Source organism: Lethenteron reissneri, chromosome 21 (genome assembly GCF_015708825.2).
Source record: "Lethenteron reissneri isolate LAM-NWPU_2019-01 chromosome 21, ASM1570882v1, whole genome shotgun sequence".
NCBI lineage: Eukaryota > Metazoa > Chordata > Hyperoartia > Petromyzontiformes > Petromyzontidae > Lethenteron > Lethenteron reissneri.
Genome location: NC_083799.1, coordinates 20,996,675 through 21,019,234, shown reverse-complemented (window position 1 = coordinate 21,019,234; position 22,560 = coordinate 20,996,675). Strand labels below are relative to the sequence as shown.

The 22,560-nt window shown below is 40.6% G+C and overlaps 1 protein-coding gene across 2 annotated transcripts in view; it reads right to left on the bottom strand.

Annotated features, from left to right (window-relative positions):
• The window catches only part of VPS50 (VPS50 subunit of EARP/GARPII complex), a 106,233-nt gene that overhangs the window by 78,351 nt on the left and 5,322 nt on the right, over positions 1–22,560 (bottom strand). For both annotated transcript variants that reach the window (XM_061556085.1, XM_061556086.1), the window contains exons 2-9: positions 17,507–17,578; positions 14,169–14,282; positions 13,009–13,080; positions 10,283–10,336; positions 9,610–9,680; positions 3,162–3,279; positions 3,002–3,037; positions 769–851 (exon numbers count right to left, since the gene is read on the bottom strand). In XM_061556085.1, the coding sequence (XP_061412069.1) occupies positions 769–851; positions 3,002–3,037; positions 3,162–3,279; positions 9,610–9,680; positions 10,283–10,336; positions 13,009–13,080; positions 14,169–14,282; positions 17,507–17,578 (620 nt within the window). The remainder of the gene's footprint in view (positions 1–768; positions 852–3,001; positions 3,038–3,161; positions 3,280–9,609; positions 9,681–10,282; positions 10,337–13,008; positions 13,081–14,168; positions 14,283–17,506; positions 17,579–22,560) is intronic.

The following is a 22,560-nucleotide window of genomic DNA, read 5'->3' as shown; positions in this document are numbered from 1 at the left end:
GATGTATGAACACCTGCTGGTTTGTTATAGCTCAGTCTCAGCTTGAAGCATTCAATAAACAAAGGGCACAGTATACATCCAGTGATCACAGATGTTGTAAATGTTTCGTAAAGTACTCTTAGGTTTTTTCGGTAAAGTCACGTAGGTAAAAGAAAAATAATAATAAATGAAAATAAATCAATTAAATCACGACGTTAAATCACGACGTTGCCTAATACCACATCAGAGCACCGAGTCACCACAGCTAACATCCTGGGTTCAAACCCAAGCACACAGCCATTATTAAGTGTAGCAAGTTGACCTCGACCCAGTCACCCTGCCTGTATAAATTCTAGATTTGAAGCTTTCGTGACTGCAAGGATTCATACTCTTAGGTTTTTTTCGGAAAAGTCACGTAGGTAAAAAACGAATGAAATAAAATAATAATAAATGAAAATAAATCAATTAAATCACGACATTTCGGAGGCAACACAAGTCTCCATCTTCAGGTGGGACCGTTACAGGTAATTTACTGTATCAAGTGAGGAGAAATCCAAGAGACAAGATCTTAAATACAAATTAAGGGGAGGGAGGGGCTTATCTAAATGTGGTCGTCAGGGACTGGGACGGTGGGCGGGGCTAGAAGGGAGGGTACAATTGGAGAACCTCAACCGGGGTTACGGCCGAAGTTGGCTGCCAAAATAGCAGTACTGTTAAACGCTGGGGATGTCAACACTCGTAAAGTAACTAATCCTACCAACATATACTCTGTTGTAAGACACCACCGACCTGATGCAAGAGTAGTGGCTGAATGAGCTGACAGCATTCTGGCACTCGAGGCAGAGCTGAATGGCAGCAGGGAAATCTTCTTCCTGCACCAACACAGCAGAGAAAACACTCAGGCAGGGAACCCCTTAGCTCACAGCAGACACAAAAGTCAATCGGCACTCCCCCCAAACTCCACCATCAAGTCTGCAGATGCCTGCAAATAGCTAGACTTGGAGGGTGGGGTAAGGGGAGAATTATGAGTATGATATGCCTCCTGATGCTCCTGCTGTTGTGGAGTGACTCATGCAGCCAGCTATGGCTGCAGGGTTTTGGTAGTACATGTTGTTGGTCTTCTTGGTTCTTTCGGTAAAGTCACGTATGTGACTTTACCGAAAGAACCAAGAAGATGAATCCCTGCAGTCACGAAAGCTTTAAATCGAAATTTAAATGTTGTTTGTCGTTTATTGTGAAAATTCCGTCACAGTTGCCTATTGTAATGTGAGGATATATCCGGGTTGCTGATGGATCACACCTCGTTACGATGATTGGCTCTACCGGTCCTGGCCCATAGCCAATGGGGGGAAGTCTAGGGGCGTGGCCCTGACGTAATGGGAAGGTGACATCTGTAAGTAGAGGATTGGATCTGCTGGCTTTAGCCACAGCCAATGGGGGGACGAGTCAGGGGCGCGGTCCTGGGAACGTACGATGGAGTCTAGAAGATTCCATAGAGGTTAACCAGGATTGGTGGAAAGGTACCACGTGACCCGGGTATTAAAAGGGGTGGAGACGGACAACACGTGGTCAGATCTGGAACGAACGGAGGGTGAGGCCACGCTGGAGCGGGGTCTAGGCTGCCACGTGGCCGCGCGTGTCTCTCTCTCTCCCTCTCACGCTGTCTGTCAGTAGCGTGAAGGAGTAAGATAGGAGTGTTGTGAACGAAAGACAAATAAAGACCGGATTCCAGAAGTCGCTTCCACGATCTTTATTACACTATGATCACTGTTTCATTGCCTTATTATGGTGATTTCGAAAAATTTACTGGTTTGGCCATGTTTGTTTGTTGTAGTACGGAGTGAGACTAATGACCTTAATCTGGGTTGTCTTGTGGTTGTTGTTTGACTTGCATCCCACTGGTATTTTTGCACAGCGTTGGTTTACGGTGTTTTTTCTGCAATGTTTTGCTGTCTTTTCTTGGATTTTCTGTTTGCACTTAGTCAAATATTCACTTTAGGATGTTTTCTTGTTCATGTTTTTGTTTTTTTGTTTGTTTCGGTTGCACCCGATTCAAGAGCCAAATGGCTCACAGGGCTATACCTAATGAACTTGAACTTGAATCATCAGCCATTATCAATACACTGCTGGATGAAGGCCTCCCCATGATGTCACCATCCCAAACAATCTCACAATGACAAATTTCAACTCACTCCTCAGTAATCATCCTCTCTCGTGGATAGATATGTAAAAAAAAAGAGAGGTAAAAACCCCCACAAAAATCAGCGAAAACCACAAACTTATTCTCAGACACATAATCCAATGCCACAGTAGTTACTGGACAGTGCAGTACTCAACTGGGAATGACTGGCACATGAAGACACTGCTAATGGGTCACCATTGCATTGCATACTGTTTTGTTCTTAATGACTGTAATAAAAACAATAGGTGTAATCTTGATTTGAAGCTTTCGTGACTGCAGGAATCCATACTCTTTGGTTCTTTCGGTAAAGTCACGTAGGTATAAAATAAAATAAATCACGACATTTCGGGCACAACACAAGCGTCCATCATCAGGTGGGAAAGCATGGTCTGCTGCTGAGGCAGACTGTTTTAAAAGGTTTGAAATGGGTGTAGCCCAAGGGTTATAAAGAAGTGGCAAAATAGGTGTCTCTCCAAAATATCCCGTTATCTCCAGGACACGATGTAGGCCTACGTTCTAGCAAGGACACGCACAGTTGAGCAACATTACCACGTTCTCCACTAAGTGGTGGTGATGTCACTACAGTACCTTTATAAGGCAATGTCTACTTTGAGACCATAGGAAGGGGCGAAGAACGTCATGGGGCCACACCGAGACGTAATGGGTTAATAGATCAGGGTGAGAGGCAGGCAAAGACTCCTACATTCCCACTATTTAATTTGGTGTATTCTGAACATACATACATACATGCTTAGTGTGAACAACCGTGCATTTGTGCATGAATAAACACGTGACAAAAATGCAATGGCTTAACCAGTCTTGGAGATTAAAAGCACTCACCTCTAGCATCTCGCTCAGTCGCACATCTGTCCTTTGCTGCAACACAACACAGCAGGTGCAATCGATCAATACAAATGCATCGCAGCCTGGTGTAATAATAAGACAACACTGTACCCTTGTCGATGAACACAATTAGTTTTAAACTGTCAATTTTACACACCAGCGTCTTGATGGTACGCAAGGACTTCAGTAGGCCGATGAGGAGCTGGCGCTTGCGCTGGTTGGCGAGCAGGCCAAGGCTGGCAGCTGTGAAGCCTTGCTGGGCAACCCCCAGCTGCCTGCATGCACCAGGAAATGTGAGCAGCGCTTCAGAGGGTTCTCATAAGCCAGCACTGCCATAAGCTAGGCACCTGGGAACATGTGCCCCTACGCCAGCATTTAACGGTGCTCACTTAACATCGTATTTATAAGCATGTAAAACACAAACACAAAACCGTAATTCTTCTTGGCTCAGTATGTCCAACCACGAACAAATGTTTCGTGAACGAATGAGTCCCATGATTGCATTGTTCAGCGTATTTTGATTACACCGCAAAAGATCCACGGCACGTAAATCAATGTCTTTTTATAGTGCGGTCACCATAAAACCAGTACAAAAACATAATTCAGAAAATATTTTTTTAAAGCATGAAAAGAAAGAAGCATCTAAGGGAATGGTATTACAATGAGGGGCATGTTATATGTATGGATGACTTATGAATATAATTACTACCCAAAACAAATAACACATATATGCACGTGGATAGAGTGGATGTGTGTCTGTTATAATTAATGACAGACAGGGCAGACTGGTGCCTTCTGGATTGAAAAGGAACAAACAAAAGGCTATCGCAGCATGTGGGCATCAATAGAAGGAATTATCTCTTATCGGAGGGAAATGTAGCAAAACATCGAGCAAGACATAACATTGCACGTAAATAACATCTAAATACTCTTTGGTTCTTTCGGTAAAGTCACGTAGGTATAAAATAAATAAAATCACGACGTTTCGATTGCAACACAAGCAATCATCATCAGGTGGGAAAACGACAGCAAGAATTTTTTTTGCTGAAGTGGGAGAGAGAAAAATTTACCCGTAAAAACAAAGTTTTTCACTATAAATCCTTTATATGCGTGGCGGCTAGAGTCCTCTCGTCCTCTGGCTTGAGATGGCTGCCACCTATGGGTCAGATGATTGTCTGCCACCATTAAGCAATTGGTAATTAAATATTTTAAAAAATTCCCTAAACAGTGTAAAATTTTGGAAAAAAATTTTCACGAAAATTAATTGTCACGCACAACGAGTCTGTGTGCAAAATGTCAGCTCGATTGGATCACGGGAAGTGGGTTAAAAAACGACCGAAAGATTTGCACCGGTCGTAAGCAAGCAAGCAAGCACGCAAGCAAGTGAACTTAATATAAAGCATTTAAAAAAACTAATTATTGTTGTGGTTTTCCCACCTGATGATGATTGCTTGTGTTGCAATCGAAATGTCGTGATTTATTTTATTTTATACCCACGTGACTTTACCGAAAGAACTAAAGAGTATGGATCCCTGCAGTCACGGAAACTTCAGCATCTTAATGTGTGAAAACATTCTTAGATGTGCATCATCAAGGCGTTTGGTCCATAACAGCAATGCAAAATGCAAGTTCTGACCTGCATAGTGGCATAATGGTGGTGGGAGATTGGCTCCGGTCAAATGCTGGCCCAACATTTTACAAGTAACATAAAGTGCTGAAAGTACTGTTATATATACCATTTAGGACACTTAATGAAGGCAGACTGGGATCAGTGTTAAGGTAAAAAGGGGCACATCTATTCCCATGCTATTGGCAGATGCAGAATATTTCAAACAATTATAAGAACACTTATTTTTATAACTTGCTACTGTTTGAAATTCATAAGTTACATTTTTAATCTAAAGTCACTCTCATGCCTTATTTATCATCCAAAGATTGCTTACCTGCCAGATGAACAATGTTTTCTGGTGTTGTTCTCTTATCAACTAAACAAATCCTGCGATGACTACCTTAGGTAAACATCGATCGCTTTAAGATTAGGGATTTACATCTCAGTGGCCTCTAATTAGGTTCTAAATATATACATTATCCATTTCACAAATTATAACAGCGGTTTGAAGTGTTTCCCCTAAAAAAGTAAAAATGTGCTCCTAAGAATCCCTTCTGTAAACGTGGTGTCATTTTAAAATACAAAACTGTAATATAAATAATACTTTTTTATTAATCCTGCATAATGCACATGCATATGTAGTACTAATCACATTCCTGCATTTCCCATAAATATGCTAAATTCCTCTTGATATGCAAATCCCTTTGTCAAGGCGCCCAGCTTATATATATGCTCCAAGCTCGTGTGCTGTTTCATTCAGACTCTATCGCCTCGACGGACCTGGTTTTCACCTGAGGACGGCTGCTTGCGTTGTGGCCGAATAATTTTATTATGTTTTATTTTTATTATTTTATTACTTCCCTTCTACGTGACTTTACCGAAAGAATCAAGAAGATAAATAATACTGTGACACCTATTAACATTTAAAACAAGTATATGATCTATTAACAGCTAAATGAGGCAAGATCCACAAGAAGATGACCACTGAGAAGATGGAGCAATGAGATCAGCTGTTGTACAGGAAGTGGATGGAATATTAATAAGTAATATTTCAAAATACTTTTTAAAAACACGCTTTAATGAAATGTACTGTCCGAGTAATGGCAGAACTCCACGACTCCAGGAAGTGGCCCCGAAGCTTGCCATAACATAAGAGGCCGTGGTGATTTACAGCCAACGTGAGTTGAGCGTGGACAATTAGACCCAAGCCGAAACATAAGATATAAAAAAGATTGCTTAAAAATATATATATTATTTTTACTGATGTAATATAGTATTGTCATCAGTATGACACACGTATACCAAGTTTGCAGTCGATACGACATTGGGAAGTGGGTTAAAATTGAGTTACAAGATTTGAGGATACGACAACAGACAGAGTTGAGGATACAACAGAGTGAGTTAAATAAAATAGCGTGTAAAATATAAGTCTGTAAAAGATGGCGATGGTTTAGGGAGCCCTTTATCCAGCAGCAAACAGATCATGGCTAATTATTATGTTGTACCACTCAAAGTAGAAAACAAATTAATCTGAAATAAATGTAAACTTTGCAACAGAAACATGACAAGCATTCACACAAAGATTATTTCAATATTTTGGTTTTGCTGCTTTAAGTGACATTAATTAGCTAATTAAATCCAGCACAGCACATGAGTAGTCTCTAATTACTGTTGATACATTGCACCAAGGACTCATTTGAAGCTGAGGAATTCTAGATGGAGTCGAGATTACTTGGCACTGGTGTGTTTATCCAGCAATCGTCTGCTTAAACTTCAGCTGACCTGGGAGCACTAACACACAACTGCACACATAAATGCTACAATGATACGTACAGGAATTCAAAGATGCCACACACAGACAAACACAGGCGAGTGCACACACGCACCGCGTCAATGTGCAGATACAAAACTCGCGCCAACATTTTGGAGCATCGACCGACCGACAATAGACTCTGGGGGTGTTCTCCTCACTTGCCCAAACTGCAGGAACCGTCTATGGCGAAGGCCGCCACTAAACTCAGATGGGCCCGCTAGTGGGAGCCTGCCTCCCCGTGGATGCATCAAGTGACTTAGCTTCATCGGCTCTATTTGAGAGCCGATGTGCACTTTCACGATGTACAGTACACAATATTACAATTCGAGTCGTTAAGGACAAAGAGGATTGACAAATAGCATAGCATATCCAAATAACAGATAATTTCAGAAACGAAACAGAAATGTGCACGAATACAAAAATATGCACACAAGCACGGATGCATAGAGACCCACACACAAAGATTTGTCCTTTAAACCTTATAAACTGCTGGACAAGTGCCGTTAGAAAAACACCTTTTGGGTTGGCTAAGTAGGCAACGCAATGCCCATTTTATTCAGTTGATTTAATAAGATTCCCTCTTTCGAGATTTAATTAAATGTCGCGATTCAGGATCACGACTTGTTGCCTCATTTATACTCTGGGTCTCATTTGCGGTTTCTGAACAATGTGTCTCATTTGTACTATCTGTGATGTTTCGCTTGTTGTTCTCGTTTGTTGTGTATCGTCTGTTAACCTAAATTACTATAATACAGAAAAAATTAAATATGTTTAAAAACAATTGAAAATTAATTAAATATGCACAATGTAATGAATACATCATGTGCATTGCTGCAGCAGTGTATTGATGAACCAATGAACTTGTATGTGTGTCTAATGATTACACAATGCACTGGGTTACTCATGTAAGGGATGCAAAGCAACAGAAATATTCGCTAACACAAACACACAAGACACAAGCAAATATGTGCATGCACATGTGGAAGCTCTCAAACAGCCTTTCGCCCATATTCTATCTTGAATGTACCGTTGTTTTACTCTTTTTCCAGAGACCGGGACGATTTATCAGATGAAGAGGAGCATTTGGAAAACCTTTGGTGCAGGATAACTTTAATGTTCAGAAATAACCTGAGGCCCATTCATTTTAAGTATCTGCTGAGACTAATGGTAACACACGTCTGTGTCGAACATTTACACCAAATGCAAGTGTAGCTAAGGGAGCGGTGTCAGATTTACTGCTTGAGATTTTTTTTAACTTGAAACTCGAATTCAGTTTACACCAGCTCACGGGAATGTCGAGTGACCTTCACGAGTTTTCTAACCAGAACAGCTGTGCTGTAGCCACATTAAATGTATTCCTTACAATTTCTCAAAAAAAGATGAAAGTGCCTTCAGTAGACTCTCCAGCGAAGGATTCGCCTTTACATCAAAATGTATTGGGGAAAAATAAACCTTTCAAACATGATTCAATCAAATGTGTCTTAGTGCTATTTTATATTTTATTGTGTGTGCTTTGAAACAATATGCACCACGCATGATGTCTTGCATAGGTACTCAAGTACGGAAGAGAATACGGTAATGACGCACTACTTTGAAGGGCATTATACACGTGACAATTTCAGATTCATATAAATAAGAAATGCAGGCATATCTGCTCTCCTGAATCCTAAAAATGAATACAAGAGGAGATTTACAGGCACTCCAGCCGGGGTATTTATACACTTAATACACCCTAAAGCCCACAAAGTTAACAAACAATAAACCAACTATTGCCAAAAGAATCACAGCTTCTGCTGCCTTTTTAAATCCTTTATATTAAGTTCACTTGCTTGCTTGCGCGCTTACGACCGTGCAAATCTTTCGGTCGTTTTTCAACCCACTTCCCGTGATCCAATCGAGCTGACATTTTGCACACAGACTCGTTGTGCGTGACAATTTATTTTCGTGAAAATTTTTTCCAAAATTTTCCACTTTTTAGGAAAAAAAAAATTCATATTTAATTTAAAATACCAATGTGATAAAAATGAAACTCTTACTCAAGAAAAACAGAAATGAATAATAAAATAAAACCGATGCCACGCATATAAAGGATTTATAGTGAAAAACTTTGTTTTTACGGGTACATTTTTTTATTATTTTCAAGCAAGGTTGACGACAGCATCTGTGCATTACCTCTGACCATCCGTTATGGGAAGGGGGGAGGCAATATTAATTTTGTAAAGACTAAAAGCCGGCTTACTCTGAATACTGGCTTACTCTCATCCGGCTTCATGAGCTTTTGCTCGATAAAGTTGTGTTGCTACAAGGGACTTTTGACCGGTTATCCAAAACTTGGTAACACTAACCAGAGTACAAAGGACAAATACAAATGTATTTTGCTGCAACGGCTACCCGTAGATTTATCGTATTGCTCATTCCATACTTCCGAAGACAAGGGCGCGTTGAAAAATGTGATGCAGTTGATGCCCAAGCATATTTGTCTAATCTTGATTTGAAGCTTTCGTGACTGCAGGAATCCATATATTAAAGTAGCAACACTTTACAGAAGAACATGGCAATGTAAACAACTTAGACAAATATACTCTTTGGTTCTTTCGGTAAAGTCATGTAGGTATAAAATATACATTACCATGTTCTTCTGTAAAGTGTTGCTACTTTAATATAATGCTGAATAACATCTTCTTCACCACAACAAAGCCTAATTCCAAGCTGTGCTCAGACATATCAATTGCTTTCTTAACTTGGCAGATGTTATTTGTGCTGGATATGAATATATATACAGTATTGTGTAGTACATGCACACAGGGAAAATACAAGTATTTTGCATAATTGGGCAGCCTATCAAGTAAAAGTGTCTCCATTTTCAAAGGTGAGCAGCAGCGCTCATCTCTCTCTCTCTATCACGTGGAGTGGTATGCAAATGTATTCCTCTATCCCTTGCACAGCAAGTGTCCTGGAATGACGTACGAGAAGCTCAATGCACAGACAATGGGGAAATCCAGCAGCCTCAAAGCCAGACTGCTTCCTGACAGTTTAAATCATTCTTCTGCCAACAGGGAATATCTGGTGATGGAAAACTAGACGTCACTCTGTAAGGGACACCAGCTGTACGAGTGACAAAATAACTTGAACACACGTCCAATTTCAAGTCAATAAACACAATTTGGCGGTAGGAAAACTCACCCCCGTCCATCACAGCAGATGGCCTTGGCTTCGTGCAAGCTGGTCTGCAGCTCGGTCACCCTGCTGAGTTCCTGGCACATAAGCACACAGTACAAGTTAGTGCCGCATGGGGAAAGGAAGGCCAGATTTGTTTTTCCCCACAGCGTAATTTAAAACAAACCATTATCTACCTGTTTAAATGCGACAGAATATGTATGTTGAGCTTCTTTCGCACCGTACGTAACTCACTGATTATCATTCACAAGCGTGTGTTCAACTAAGTTTTAAATGCACAGCAGGGAGCAGTTATGGCAACTATGACACACAGCGTCACAGTACTCATGTGACTGGTCACGTGGTCAATTAATTGGAAGAAAAGATGACAAGGTAAAATATCCTTGGCGTATATTTAGTTTTCCCACACCTATATGGTAAAAATTCAGTAAAACCAAAATCCCCCTTAACAGGTTTTTATTTATTTTTGGTTGTCTGTCTGTGAGAGGGAATGAATAAAGAAAGTCTATGGTGGGAGATTCTTCAACCATGCCATAACATGGTTATTTTGAGGTCATAAATGTGCAGCCAATTGAAATACCAAATGCACTTGAAAAAGCCTGCTATTGACATAATGTGGTCAACTGCAATTCGTAGTCATGTACAGTTATTTCACGCTACTTACGACTTCTGGGCTCACCTGTACGTAGGCTGATTGCTTCTCCAGTATCAGGTCGGCAACCTTCTTGGACACCTGTTGGCAGGGCATTTATCATTAAAGCGGATGTGCACTGCAGAGGTAAAATAATTCACCCTCTAAGCAATTTCACATATTTTCACAATTCAGGATTACAATTTTATTCAAAATTGTTGTTTTTAAATCCTTGATATTAAGTTCGCTTGCTTGCTTGCTTGCGTGCTTGCGTGCTTGCTTGCTTGCTTACGACCGTGCAAATCTTTCGGTCGTTTTTTAACCCACTTCCCGTGATCCAATCGAGCTGACATTTTGCACACAGACTCATTGTGCGAGACAATTAATGTTCGTGAAAAATAATTTCCAAAATTTTACATTGTTTAGGGAAAACTAATTAAATATTTAATTACCAATTGCTTAATACTGGCAGACAATCATCTGACCCATAGGTGGCAGCCATCTCAAGCCAGAGGACGAGAGGACTCTAGCCGCCACGCATATAAAGGATTTATAGTGAAAAACTTTGTTTTTACGGGTTATACTTATTTACATTGTAGTGAATGCACTGAACCACTCGTCGCTGCAAGGGTCATTGATTAAAAAAGCAATTTGATGCATGTACCATTTGCCAAATAATTGATAATGATGACTTGATGCATCGTTGCACCTCTACTGTGTGGGAATAACATCAACTGAATAAACAAGACAACATCACGTGACTGAACAGCACCAAAAATCAATGGCAATATGTTCTGTATGTAATCTCTGCACTTCACACCAATGACTGCATGTGAACAGCTGAATGCCATTAATAAATAAGTAATATAAAAAAATGTTTTAACACGTTTTAATGAAATGTACCGTACTAGCAATGGAAGAACTCCACGATTCCAGAAAGTGGCCCCAAAGCTTTCCATAATATAAGGGACCGTGGTCATTTACAGCCAACGTCAGTTTACCGTGGACAATTAGAGCCAGGCCAAAACATAACATATAAAAAATAATGTTTTAAAATGTTTTTTTATGATAGAATATAGTATTGTCATCAGTATGACATAAGTATACCACGTTTGCAGTCGATACCACATTTGGAAGTGGGTAAAAATTGAGTTAGAAGATTTGAGGATACAACAACAGAGTGAGTTAATAAAAAGTGTGTAAAAATGAAACGATTTAAAGTACTGTACAGAAATAAAATGTTGATTTCATGCAGTGATAATTGAAGGTATCATTAAACACTGTACAATAATTAATAAATAAGTATACAAACGCTACATATGTATTACCTCTATGTACGGGTTCGCAGAAAGAATGGTATAATAAATCAATTATAAAGAAAAGCAACAAATTTAATTTAAACGCTCATTTAAATTTTACTGCTAGTGTTTCAAACTGCAGGTTTTTTCAATACATTACCTTTAGACGCTGCATATGATTTAACTGGACTCCTTGCTCACTCTGCTGGTTTAATTCTTGTACAAAATATACTTTATATTTGCAAATTAAATATAGGTGGACTTTGAATATCTGCTTATTCTTTACATCATCTCTGGATTAAACCAATGGTAGAGACATATTTGATTTGACCACAAATAAAAGAATGACTCCTAAAGGGATATCATTCATGCCAAGGGTTTATCAAATGCAGTTCTAGAAACACCACCACTGCAGCTTCCTACATGTAATAATGAACACATCCAGGTACAACTACAAGAATTACTTCACACATCAACCATGCTGACACAAACACAGCGCTTTGGCAAATCAGAATGGACAAATGGGATTTTGAGGGCTGGAGATAGACTGCACTGAGATAACAATGCACTGCTCAATGTGCCATCTTGGACGATGTATGTACGTGCCTGTCACTGCCGTTAGAGCGGCATATCATGGACAGCTTGCCTCATTAACATGAAACTATAAATAACCTAGAAGAGAGGTTACACAAGCACACCGTATCGTAATTTGCATGACTAATTCACATCTCACCCATGTTGAGCAGTACAACCTAGGGTACAGTATTAATTCGATACTCGAGTGTGTGTTCCAGATGGAATGCGCTCAGTAGCAAACTGTCCATTGGGATACAAATGTGTTAAGTCATTTTGCTAATTAAAAACAGAGCACACATTTGCATACAAGTGTGATGAAGTATTAATTTTGTAATAGTACTATTGTAAATTACTATGTTATTTTCATGACTGCCAAGAACAAAACTGCTTTGTTGCAATATCAAATAGAAAGTGAAAAGATATTGTTGGTCAGATGCTTTCAATTGGTTCAGTGGGTCTTGGGTTAATTGTATTCATGGGCAGGTATAATTTAAATTTATTATATTTTTTAAGCAGACATCTAGCCAATTTTGCTTGATTTAGAAAAAAATAAACTACTCATTGACACTTAATTTTTGCAATTACTAAAAGTAATTCAATAATAAATAAAGCACAAGCAGCAGCACGTAATATAGCAACTGAAATCAACCAGGGCTGTTTTGCAAGCTGTGCAGATAATCAATAAACAACAAACTTTCTCTGTGGTCAATACATCCAACACTATTCCACAATAAGCACTTTTCTCACCACCTTTGCTGGGCAAACATTTTATAGACAAGGTAATGTGAGCACTCTGACTGCCACTGCTGACAAAAATAAGCCAGAGCTTCCTCATTTGCTCGCTGCCATGTGCGCTGCTACAGGGAACGAAGCGGGAGAGGGCACGGAGGGGGGCCTCACCACTGCCTGCTGCCGCTTCAGCCTGTCCCGGTACTCCTCCAGCTCGGCCAGCTGCATAACCTCAGGCAGCTTCTGTTGGTCGAAGAGAATTGCATGGGCACGGCTCGGCCAAGCAGCAGTCATGGGGGCCAGTCGCAGGATGACGAGGTCAAAGGAATTGTGGAGTTGAGTGGTAAAATGGACTTTTATGCATTTAAAAAATAGTAAAAGAGGGATTTGATGAGGACAACAAAGTTCGCTAATTGTATGTGTATTTGCAAAGCAAAATATCCATGCTGAAAGCAACAAATATGGTAATCCACGGCATCTGCATGTGTATATTAACGTTATTATGACCTATAGTAAATTAAACACAAGCCCAAATGATGTGAATTAGTAAATAGTTGAACCATAAACTTCTAAGCAACTTACACTTTAATTCAATATTACAAAGACATCAGGAGTGGGTTATTGTTAGGTGTAAAATTGTTCCAACAAATAGATGGGCATTGATTTTTACGGCTGCTGTCCTTTGAAAATTTAAATACTACACCTACCTTTCTTGGTGTTCTTCAGGAATAAATGTCTCTAAATGTCACCTTCATGAACAATATCATAAGAGCACCCACACGAAATGCTTAAAAGCTATTGAAAAACGCCAGCAAAAAAAGTACGTGCCAATCGACTCAATGCAGACAAGCATTCACACTTAATTAACAGAACTGCTTGTGTCATGCAATAATCTATTTTTACCAGAATTCAACGAAGCATGTGTGTTTTGTCGGGTGATTGCTACAAGCTGACTGCATGAGTTCTGGACTATGCATGAAACCTAGTGGGGGTGCATGCTGAGGCATGCATCCCACTTGTGGAGACAATGCTGATTTATAAACACTATAAACATATCCACTGCTTGAAAATTTAAATATATAAATACGTATTACAGGTGACGTTTTGGGCAATGGTCCATATTCATAGCACATCTATTTAACTTTCAAGTCGTTTTTGTCCTGATTTACATTTGCTTCATCACTGTTATTTCATTGAATTTGTTTTGCTTTGTCATTTTTGTGAACCGGGCAACTCTTACAAAATATACTATTCGGTGAGTTCTCACCTGGTTAAACAAAATAAATCTCGACACATGAAACTCACAGTTTAACAGTACATAGCCCGTGTACCTCCAGCTCATATCGCACGGGGTCGAAGGCCTCATCGTCGAAGTAGACCTTCTCAATGCTGTCGATCACCTCCTGCTCTGCCTCGGGGTTACAAGGAGTATCTGGCAGCTCCTCCTGCCCACGTGCACGCACACACACAATGAAACATCATCATACGTCTTTATTTACCAGGAAAGTCTCACAGAGACTTGAGAATTTTTTTGAGGTTCTTGCATATGGATACCTGGTCAATTCTAATTCAGTAGTTCTATTCTTTGGATAGCCTTAAGAAAACACACATGATAGGACAACATTCAGAAACAAGTAGAGACAAGTCAGCAACTCGCTTGCTGTAAGGCCCACATGCAGTACATTGCTGTGTGTAGAGTCGCTGATTACGAAGACGCTGTGTGTAGAGTCGCTGAGTGTGAAGACGTTGGGTGCAAAGTCGCTGATTACGAAGACGCTGTGTGTAGAGTCGCTGAGTGTGAAGACGTTGGGTGCAAAGTCGCTGATTACGAAGACGCTGTGTGTAGAGTCGCTGAGTGTTAAGACGCTGGGTGCAAAGTCGCTGATTACGAAGACGCTGTGTGTAGAGTCGCTGAGTGTGAAGACGCTGGGTGCAAAGTCGCTGATTACGAAGACGCTGTGTGTAGAGTCGCTGAGTGTGAAGACGCTGGGTGCAAAGTCGCTGATTACGAAGACGCTGTGTGTAGAGTCGCTGAGTGTGAAGACGCTGGGTGCAAAGTCGCTGATTACGAAGACGCTGTGTGTAGAGTCGCTGAGTGTGAAGACGCTGGGTGCAAAGTCGCTGATTACGAAGACGCTGTGTGTAGAGTCGCTGAGTGTGAAGACGCTGTGTGCAAAGTCGCTGATTACGAAGACGCTGTGTGTAGAGTCGCTGAGTGTGAAGACGCTGGGTGCAAAGTCGCTGATTACGAAGACGCTGTGTGTAGAGTCGCTGAGTGTGAAGACGCTGGGTGCAAAGTCGCTGATTACGAAGACGCTGTGTGTAGAGTCGCTGAGTGTGAAGACGCTGGGTGCAAAGTCGCTGATTACGAAGACGCTGTGTGTAGAGTCGCTGAGTGTGAAGACGCTGGGTGCAAAGTCGCTGATTACGAAGACGCTGTGTGTAGAGTCGCTGAGTGTGAAGACGCTGGGTGCAAAGTCGCTGATTACGAAAACCCTGTGTGTAGAGTCGCTGAGTGTGAAGACGCTGTGTGCAAAGTCGCTGATTACGAAGACGCTGTGTGTAGAGTCGCTGAGTGCGAAGACGCTGTGTGCGGAGTCGCTGAGTGCAGAGCTGCTGTGTGCGGAGTCGCTGAGAGCAGAGCTGCTAAGTGCAGGATAAGTGAGGTGCAGAAGAGATAGGAGCGGGGAGAAGTTGAGTATATGTGACCGTACAGATAGTTATAGGTGTGCCTACAACTGGTGCAAGAGCAGGTGAAGAAAGTGTAAGCAGGTGACTTGTTACAACGTGTCTGTGTGAGTATTTTTTTAAGACGCTACATATGTACCACCCAACTCAGCATTGTATGTGTGGATGGCACTGTCTACATTGCAATGCAGATACTTACATACATGATCAAGTTACATGTTAACAATGTGGAGCGATGTCAAGACATGTTGTGTTGAAAAAATATATTTGTAATAACCTGTGATGAAGAGAATTCAACAAAACAGATATCGTATATTTTGTATTTTAATTTACCGTATTTTCCCGCATATAACCCGCGGGGTAGACCACTTTTTACAAACAAAACAAGGCCCTGCGGGGTATATGGAGGTGCAGGTTATCCCAAAAATATTTTACACGTGACATATCATAACTCGTTTAATTTTTTCATGGTAGGACTATCCACTATGCAACACTCACACCTTTGACTAAAGCACTGCTGAATAAACCACTCACACAAAAATTGCACATGTTATCACGTTTTAAATTATTCGAATCGTTTGTACAATGAAACGACAATGTTTGAAGTGGGCGCACTGTGTTTACTGTAATACTTTCAGTGGCTGTAGGGGGGTGCGAAAGTTTCAGCTGAGGCTATGGATTTCACAATGGGGAGGGCTTTAACAAGCGTCTACCAGACTCGAATCATAATTGCAGAGTCCCTTAGGCCGCTGCTATTGGCTGAGCACTATACAGTCGCGACCACGAGCTTTGTTTCAAACTTCCAATGGCTTTGTTGCCAGGAGGCAATGGCGTTACCGTAGTGCCGCTATTGTCTGCAATCCAAGGTTTTACTGTAAATATATCATGCAAACCATTAAAGCTACAAAAGAAAATACTTTTTGGAGAATGTTGCAAGCATAAGCAGTCATGATCATATAGTTTCCCAGGTGGTTATGGATGGTGATATGACTGATTTGGGGAAAAACTCATGCACGTGTACCCATGTAGTGTATACCACCATGTATGAGCGTATACTGTACTTAACTATACTCCGAAGGCCTCATTACAATTGGCTGCACAGCAGGGGTTTTTCAGCATTCATACTGGTAGGAGCTTACATGCAGCCTCAAGCTCAGAGTTGCATGCTTGATACTTTTCCTGCATTCCTAGTTTGCAGGTTACAGAGCAATAGTAATTTGACCTTTTCTTACAGCAAATTTAAAGAATTCGTAAACTCGTTTTCTTGGTGTTCTAGGTTTTTTTGCTTTGATAAACACCATTTGAGTAAATATTTAACATCTGTTACGATTGACACATGTGTAACCAATGCGTTTCTATAGGGAACACACAACCTTTCAGTGAATAAGCTGGTTCATTTGCAAGTGGGGGAAAAAATGATTATAAAAGCAGTATGTCACATTAATGCATCAAAACAGGTACCATGCAGGCTTCTGTAAAAATGCTCTGAAGATGCACATTCATGGCTGTACATTACTCTTTGAAATGCAAATACAAAACACAATTCAGCCAATTTAAGGCTTTGATTAAAAGGTAATTGTTAAGTTCGCAATCCAATCTGAGAGAGGATAAGGATTGGATGGATGATGTGCAGCCATGGGGGAAATCTTATTTCACGAACTTGATAAAAGATTTTACAAATCACAATGGCAGAAAGTAAACTAAGCATACTGCACGTTCAATAAAATCGCTTCGTTGACTGTTAAATGGAAATACACAAGATGAAGCCAACTCCTCCACCATAATAGGGAAAAGTGTTGCTTCGGTGGGTCTGTTAATCTTACAAATCAAAGTAGACCTTTGATATTAAATGTATATATTAAAAATCATTTGCCGTTTTCTAAGATGAAAATGTGCATGCCCTTAAATGAATGCAGAGGCTTTTACTCCAACAAAAATAAATAAAGTTGTGTTTTTTCAGGAGAGCTGGACACTCACTAACCTTGTGTGGAGTCTTTGGAGGTTCATGTTGTAATGCACTTTCGCTCAAATTCTCAGAAAAACTCTTGGAGACCTTATTAGAAAAAAAAAATAAACAATACATGTTATAGATTTTGAACAGGCTTTGCACAATCTCATAACACAAATATAAAAAAATATTACATAAAACTAAATATTTTCTCACGTAGATATGGAGGGTGTGCAGCACATGGTGTGGTAAGCGAATCAGTCGTGTGTACGTTCTCTCAGCTGTCGGGGACCTACAGATTTCTTCAGTTCTTTCAGGCTAAGTTCTATTCAAATTCTAAAAGACGTCAAAACCATTTGACATTCATTTGTGAACTCGACAAGAGTACGACTGCATGTTTCTGTTAGAGATGTATGTGGTAAGATGGACTGTTGTATGGCTCAAATGCACATCTCTGGCCAGGGAAACGTATTAAAGAAACAAGAAAATATTTTTCTATTTAAAGCTTTCGTGACTGCAGGATTCATATTCTTGGTTCTTTCGGTAAAGTCACGTAGAAGATAAATAATAAAATAATAAAAATAAAACATAACAAAATAAAATTCTCAAGACGTTTCGGCGACAACGCAAGTAGCCGTCCTCAGGTGAAGAACAGAGCTGTCGGAAAGACAGCCGAAAAGTCGTGAGAATTTTATTTTATTATGTTTTATTTGTATTTTTCCCTTCTACGTGACTTTACCGAAAGAACCAAGAATGTTGTAAAACCTAGCTTTCACAATTGCTTAATCACCTTCCCTGAAAACAAAAGCTAGCGTAACCTCCGTAATTCATCCAACAGGTGTGTGCACTTAACTGTACGAATATACCACATGACAGAATTCATGTGTAATTGCTGTCATAACGTAACGCTGTTAGTAGAAGGCTTATAGTAGAAATTCTAGAAAAACTACAATGATACCTTACTTTTTGGTTCTTTCCGTAAAGTCACGTTGAAAGAAAATGTATTAAATAATAGAATACGACGTTTCGATTGCAACACAAGCAATCATCATCAGGTACGAATGAATGAGAAAAAAAAACCTAGTAAACTTAGAAATGTAATGCAATACAACACAGAGTCGGCTAACATAACAGTCAACAACCCTACCTGGTTGATTACGTTCTTCCAAAGAGTGCTAAATTTGAGAGCGAGACAAAACACAGACACGGAGACACACAGACAGACACATAAGCAGAGAGAGACAACACAGACACACAGAGAGAGACACAACATAGACACACAGAGACTCAATGCCTCCACGTCGAGGCCCCAAACAGAGAGGGGTGGGTCCACTGGCGGCCAATTACTAATAACGTACCCGCATAGTGGTACTCATATTGCCTACCTAAAAAAAAAGACACATAAGCAGAGAGCGACAACACAGAGACACAGAGAGAGAGAAAACTAACTTCCCGTAGAGGCGGTTTAAACGTGATTTGGAGCCAAATCAAGTTTAAACCACCTCTACGCGGAGGATTTAAGTTAGCGGTCTCTCTCTCTCTCTGTTGTCTCTCTCTGCTTATGTGTCTGTCTATGTATCTCCGTGTCTGTGTTTGTCTCTCTCTCAAATTTAGCACTCTTTGGAAGAACGTAATCAACCGGGTAGGGTGTTGACTGTTGTTAGCCGACTCTCTGTGTTGTATTGCATTACATTTCTAAATTGACTAGGTTTTTTGTATCATTCATTCGTACCTGTTGATGATTGCTTGTGTTGTAATCGAAACGTCGTATTCTATTATTTAATTACATTTCTTTCTACGTGACTTTACCGAAAGAACCAAAAAGTAATTCTTGCAGTCACGAAAGCTCCAAATCAAGTTTTTTTACAATGATACCGTTTCACTTAACCACTCTATAAAATCAGTTGCTGGAATTGGTTGAATTGTCTGGCATGGAAGTAAAAATGTAGGTCCACAGAGGAAATATTCATGAAAACGTGTCCATTGGTCGAGCTTTCAGTTGTAGAAAAATAACATCGATTTTATTGAGTGCAGCTGTTTGAGGACTTATGTTGGCAGATTTCCCCACTGGCTCCAGATGATTCATTTTATAAATGGTGGCCTTATCTCCTGCATACATTCAAGAAAGTTGGAGGGCCCTGACAGCTGAAGGTGCAATAGACATGAATGATAAGCTCACCACCCTCTACTGCAAACACTCGAATGTGGGCTCTATAGAAAGACAACTTTATTACACAGCGCAATGCCCATTTAATATGCTTTGCATGTATACCATTTGCTGCCTACATAGTCCAAATCAACATGAAATACGGTATTAATCAGAATGTCTTCACTTTCCAATGGAGTTTCAATAGTGCTTTAATAGAACATTAACTCAATAATAATTAGAATAATTTAAGTATTTTATAAATCCACTCCTGGATGAAGGAGTTTTCGTCATGAGGGTTTGACCAAACTTCACCATGCTGATCAGTGTGGGTTGGTTAAGTGTGAAATGCAAAAACTGGTTCACGTATCAATCACCACTGATGTTAACAATGGCTAGAAATCGATTTCAGGTGGGAATTCGGTTCAGAGCGCAGTGCGCTCACCACTGTGCAAGGGCAGTTATTGAAGGCAGACCAGGATAAATATTATGAAATAACGAGGTGAATGACAGCAGGCTGGAGCATTATGTAAAGCTGAACCTAATCATGAAAAGCGCAACTTCAATGTACACCAGGACGAAAGTTTTGAATCAGTGCTATCTTTTATGGCAGAAGATTAATTCATAATCAACGTTTTTGGGTTTAGATCGCGTTATTTATAAATGTGTCGTAACCCTCCACCACCCGACACGGCCAATCAGTAAAAAAGTGTCACGTTGACAAAGGACAAATAGTTCACTGCTTTAGCCCACCGGTGTGTTGAAGCCACAACATTTACAATTTGAGTACGACGTTTCGCTGGTAATTGCATCCAGCATCATCGGGCAATTCGCCAGAATGGTGGTCGCGAAAGCCTACGTGTTAAACAGAAGATTCATATGCATGGTCACAAGTGTAGCACCGAGGCTTTGTCTCTTTCACACTGTTCATAATGAAAAACTTGCCCTTTCTAACTGTATTAACTCACCGATTTACAAACAATTAAGGACGTTTTGTCACGCACAAAATATTTAATATAAATGAACACACAGCCAACTTAAATCGTGAACATTAGTTCCAAGAGTGCAGATTTCAGGCCATGGTTAAAAAAGGAACAAAGCACAAAGGATTTGTCAAATCACCAACTCCAAAATATTACAAACGGACACATGTTTAAGTCATTAGCCTACTCATAGCTATGTCTACAAATCGATAAGCTTGAAGACACTTCACATTTTCATCAAAAATAAGAATAAATTAAATGATTTGAAACTTGCCAGAATTGCAATGTCCATATTTGTAGAGCATTCGCAAAAAAGTAGAAAGAAAGGAATTTCCAAATCTATATATATAAAATCGTTCATGTCTGTCTGTCTGTGTGTGTGTGTGTGGACTTTGGCCCATACGCACTTTCATTGGACGGCGGTTGCCCCTGGCAACAGCTAGCCACGCCTTCGCCGCTTTCATTGGACCTGGCAACGGCTAGCCACGCCTTCGCCAATGGCTGCAGTTTCATTGGACGGCGGTTGCCCCTGCCAACGGCTAGCCACGCCTTCGCCACTTTCATAAGCTCCGTATTTAATTAAATAATAGCCATTACACAGTATTGTTGGAGCGCTAGGGGGGGGGGGGAAGGAACGCCACCCGTACCCTGCCTTTTCCAAGCCGACAATTTTAGGCGAGGCCGCAGGCTTTGCACGCTACTAGGCCTCGACACCCACCACGCCACTCTGAGGTAAATTCATCAAAGTTTTTCCTACTCTTCACTACACCCCCACCACAATGTGTGCTATTAATATTACTTTTAAACCCAACGCGCCAACAATCGATTACTTTAATGTTCACTGTACAAATACTCATTAAGCTGGGTGAGCGTACTGCCAGTCTATCATGTACACTGTAGCCTGCTTATTAAGCTCGGTGAGCGTACTGCCACTCTATCATGTACACTCTAGCCTGCTTATCAAGCTGAGTGCGTGTACTGGCAGTCTATAATGTGGACTCTTGCCTGGTTATTATAATCGATTCTTTATATGTTCTTTGTACAAACAGTCATTAAGCTGCTTGAGCGACCCCAGTTCGATTCCAACTCACGCCCACCACCGCTGACGATTATTTGAAACGGACCTGGCCCTCCCCTAGGTCCACTCAGCCTCAAAAGCGTAACTGCTGTCGTGTGTGAACATCGTCACTGGGGAGACAAAGGCGGCGGGGCATCGTGGATCCAAGTCCCGGGCGAAGCCGGGTCATGTGTATGTGTGTTTGTGTTTATGTGTATGTCTGTGTGTCTCTATGTATGTGTGTATGTATGTGTATGTATGTGTTTGTGTGTATGTGTGTGTGTATGTATGTGGGTTTTTTTTTATGTCTTTATGTGTATGTCTGCGTGTCTCTATGTATGTGTGTATGTACGTGTGTGCATGTGTTTGTGTGTATGTATGTGTGTGTCTATGTATGTGTGTGTATGTGTTTCTGTGTATGTATGTGTGTGTATGTATGTGTGTTACGTGTCTGTCTGTGTGTCTGCATGTATGTGTGTGTGTGTATTGTGTATGTGTTTGTGTGCATGTATGTGTGTGTTTGTGTGTATGTGTATGTCTGTGTGTTTGTATGTGTGTGTATGTGTGTGTATGTGTTTGTGTGTATGTGTGTGTATGTATGTGTGTGTATGTGTTTGTATGTGTTTGTGTGTTTACGCTCGCATTACACAAATGTGTTGCTGGTCTAAGGCGTTCCTCGCACAGCATTGCCGCTTTATTATTTCAGTCGTTTACTGCCTTACGCACCCTGAAAGTCGTGTGTGTCTGCAGCAAGCGCGTGTATGTGTACCTATGGACGCGCGCGCGTGTGTTGTGTAGGGGGAACGGTAGTGTAGTGCTTAGCGTGCTGTCTGTGTCTGTGTGTGTGTCTGTGTGTGTGTCTGTGTGTGTGCGTGTGTGGTGTGTGAGGAGCGGTAGTGTA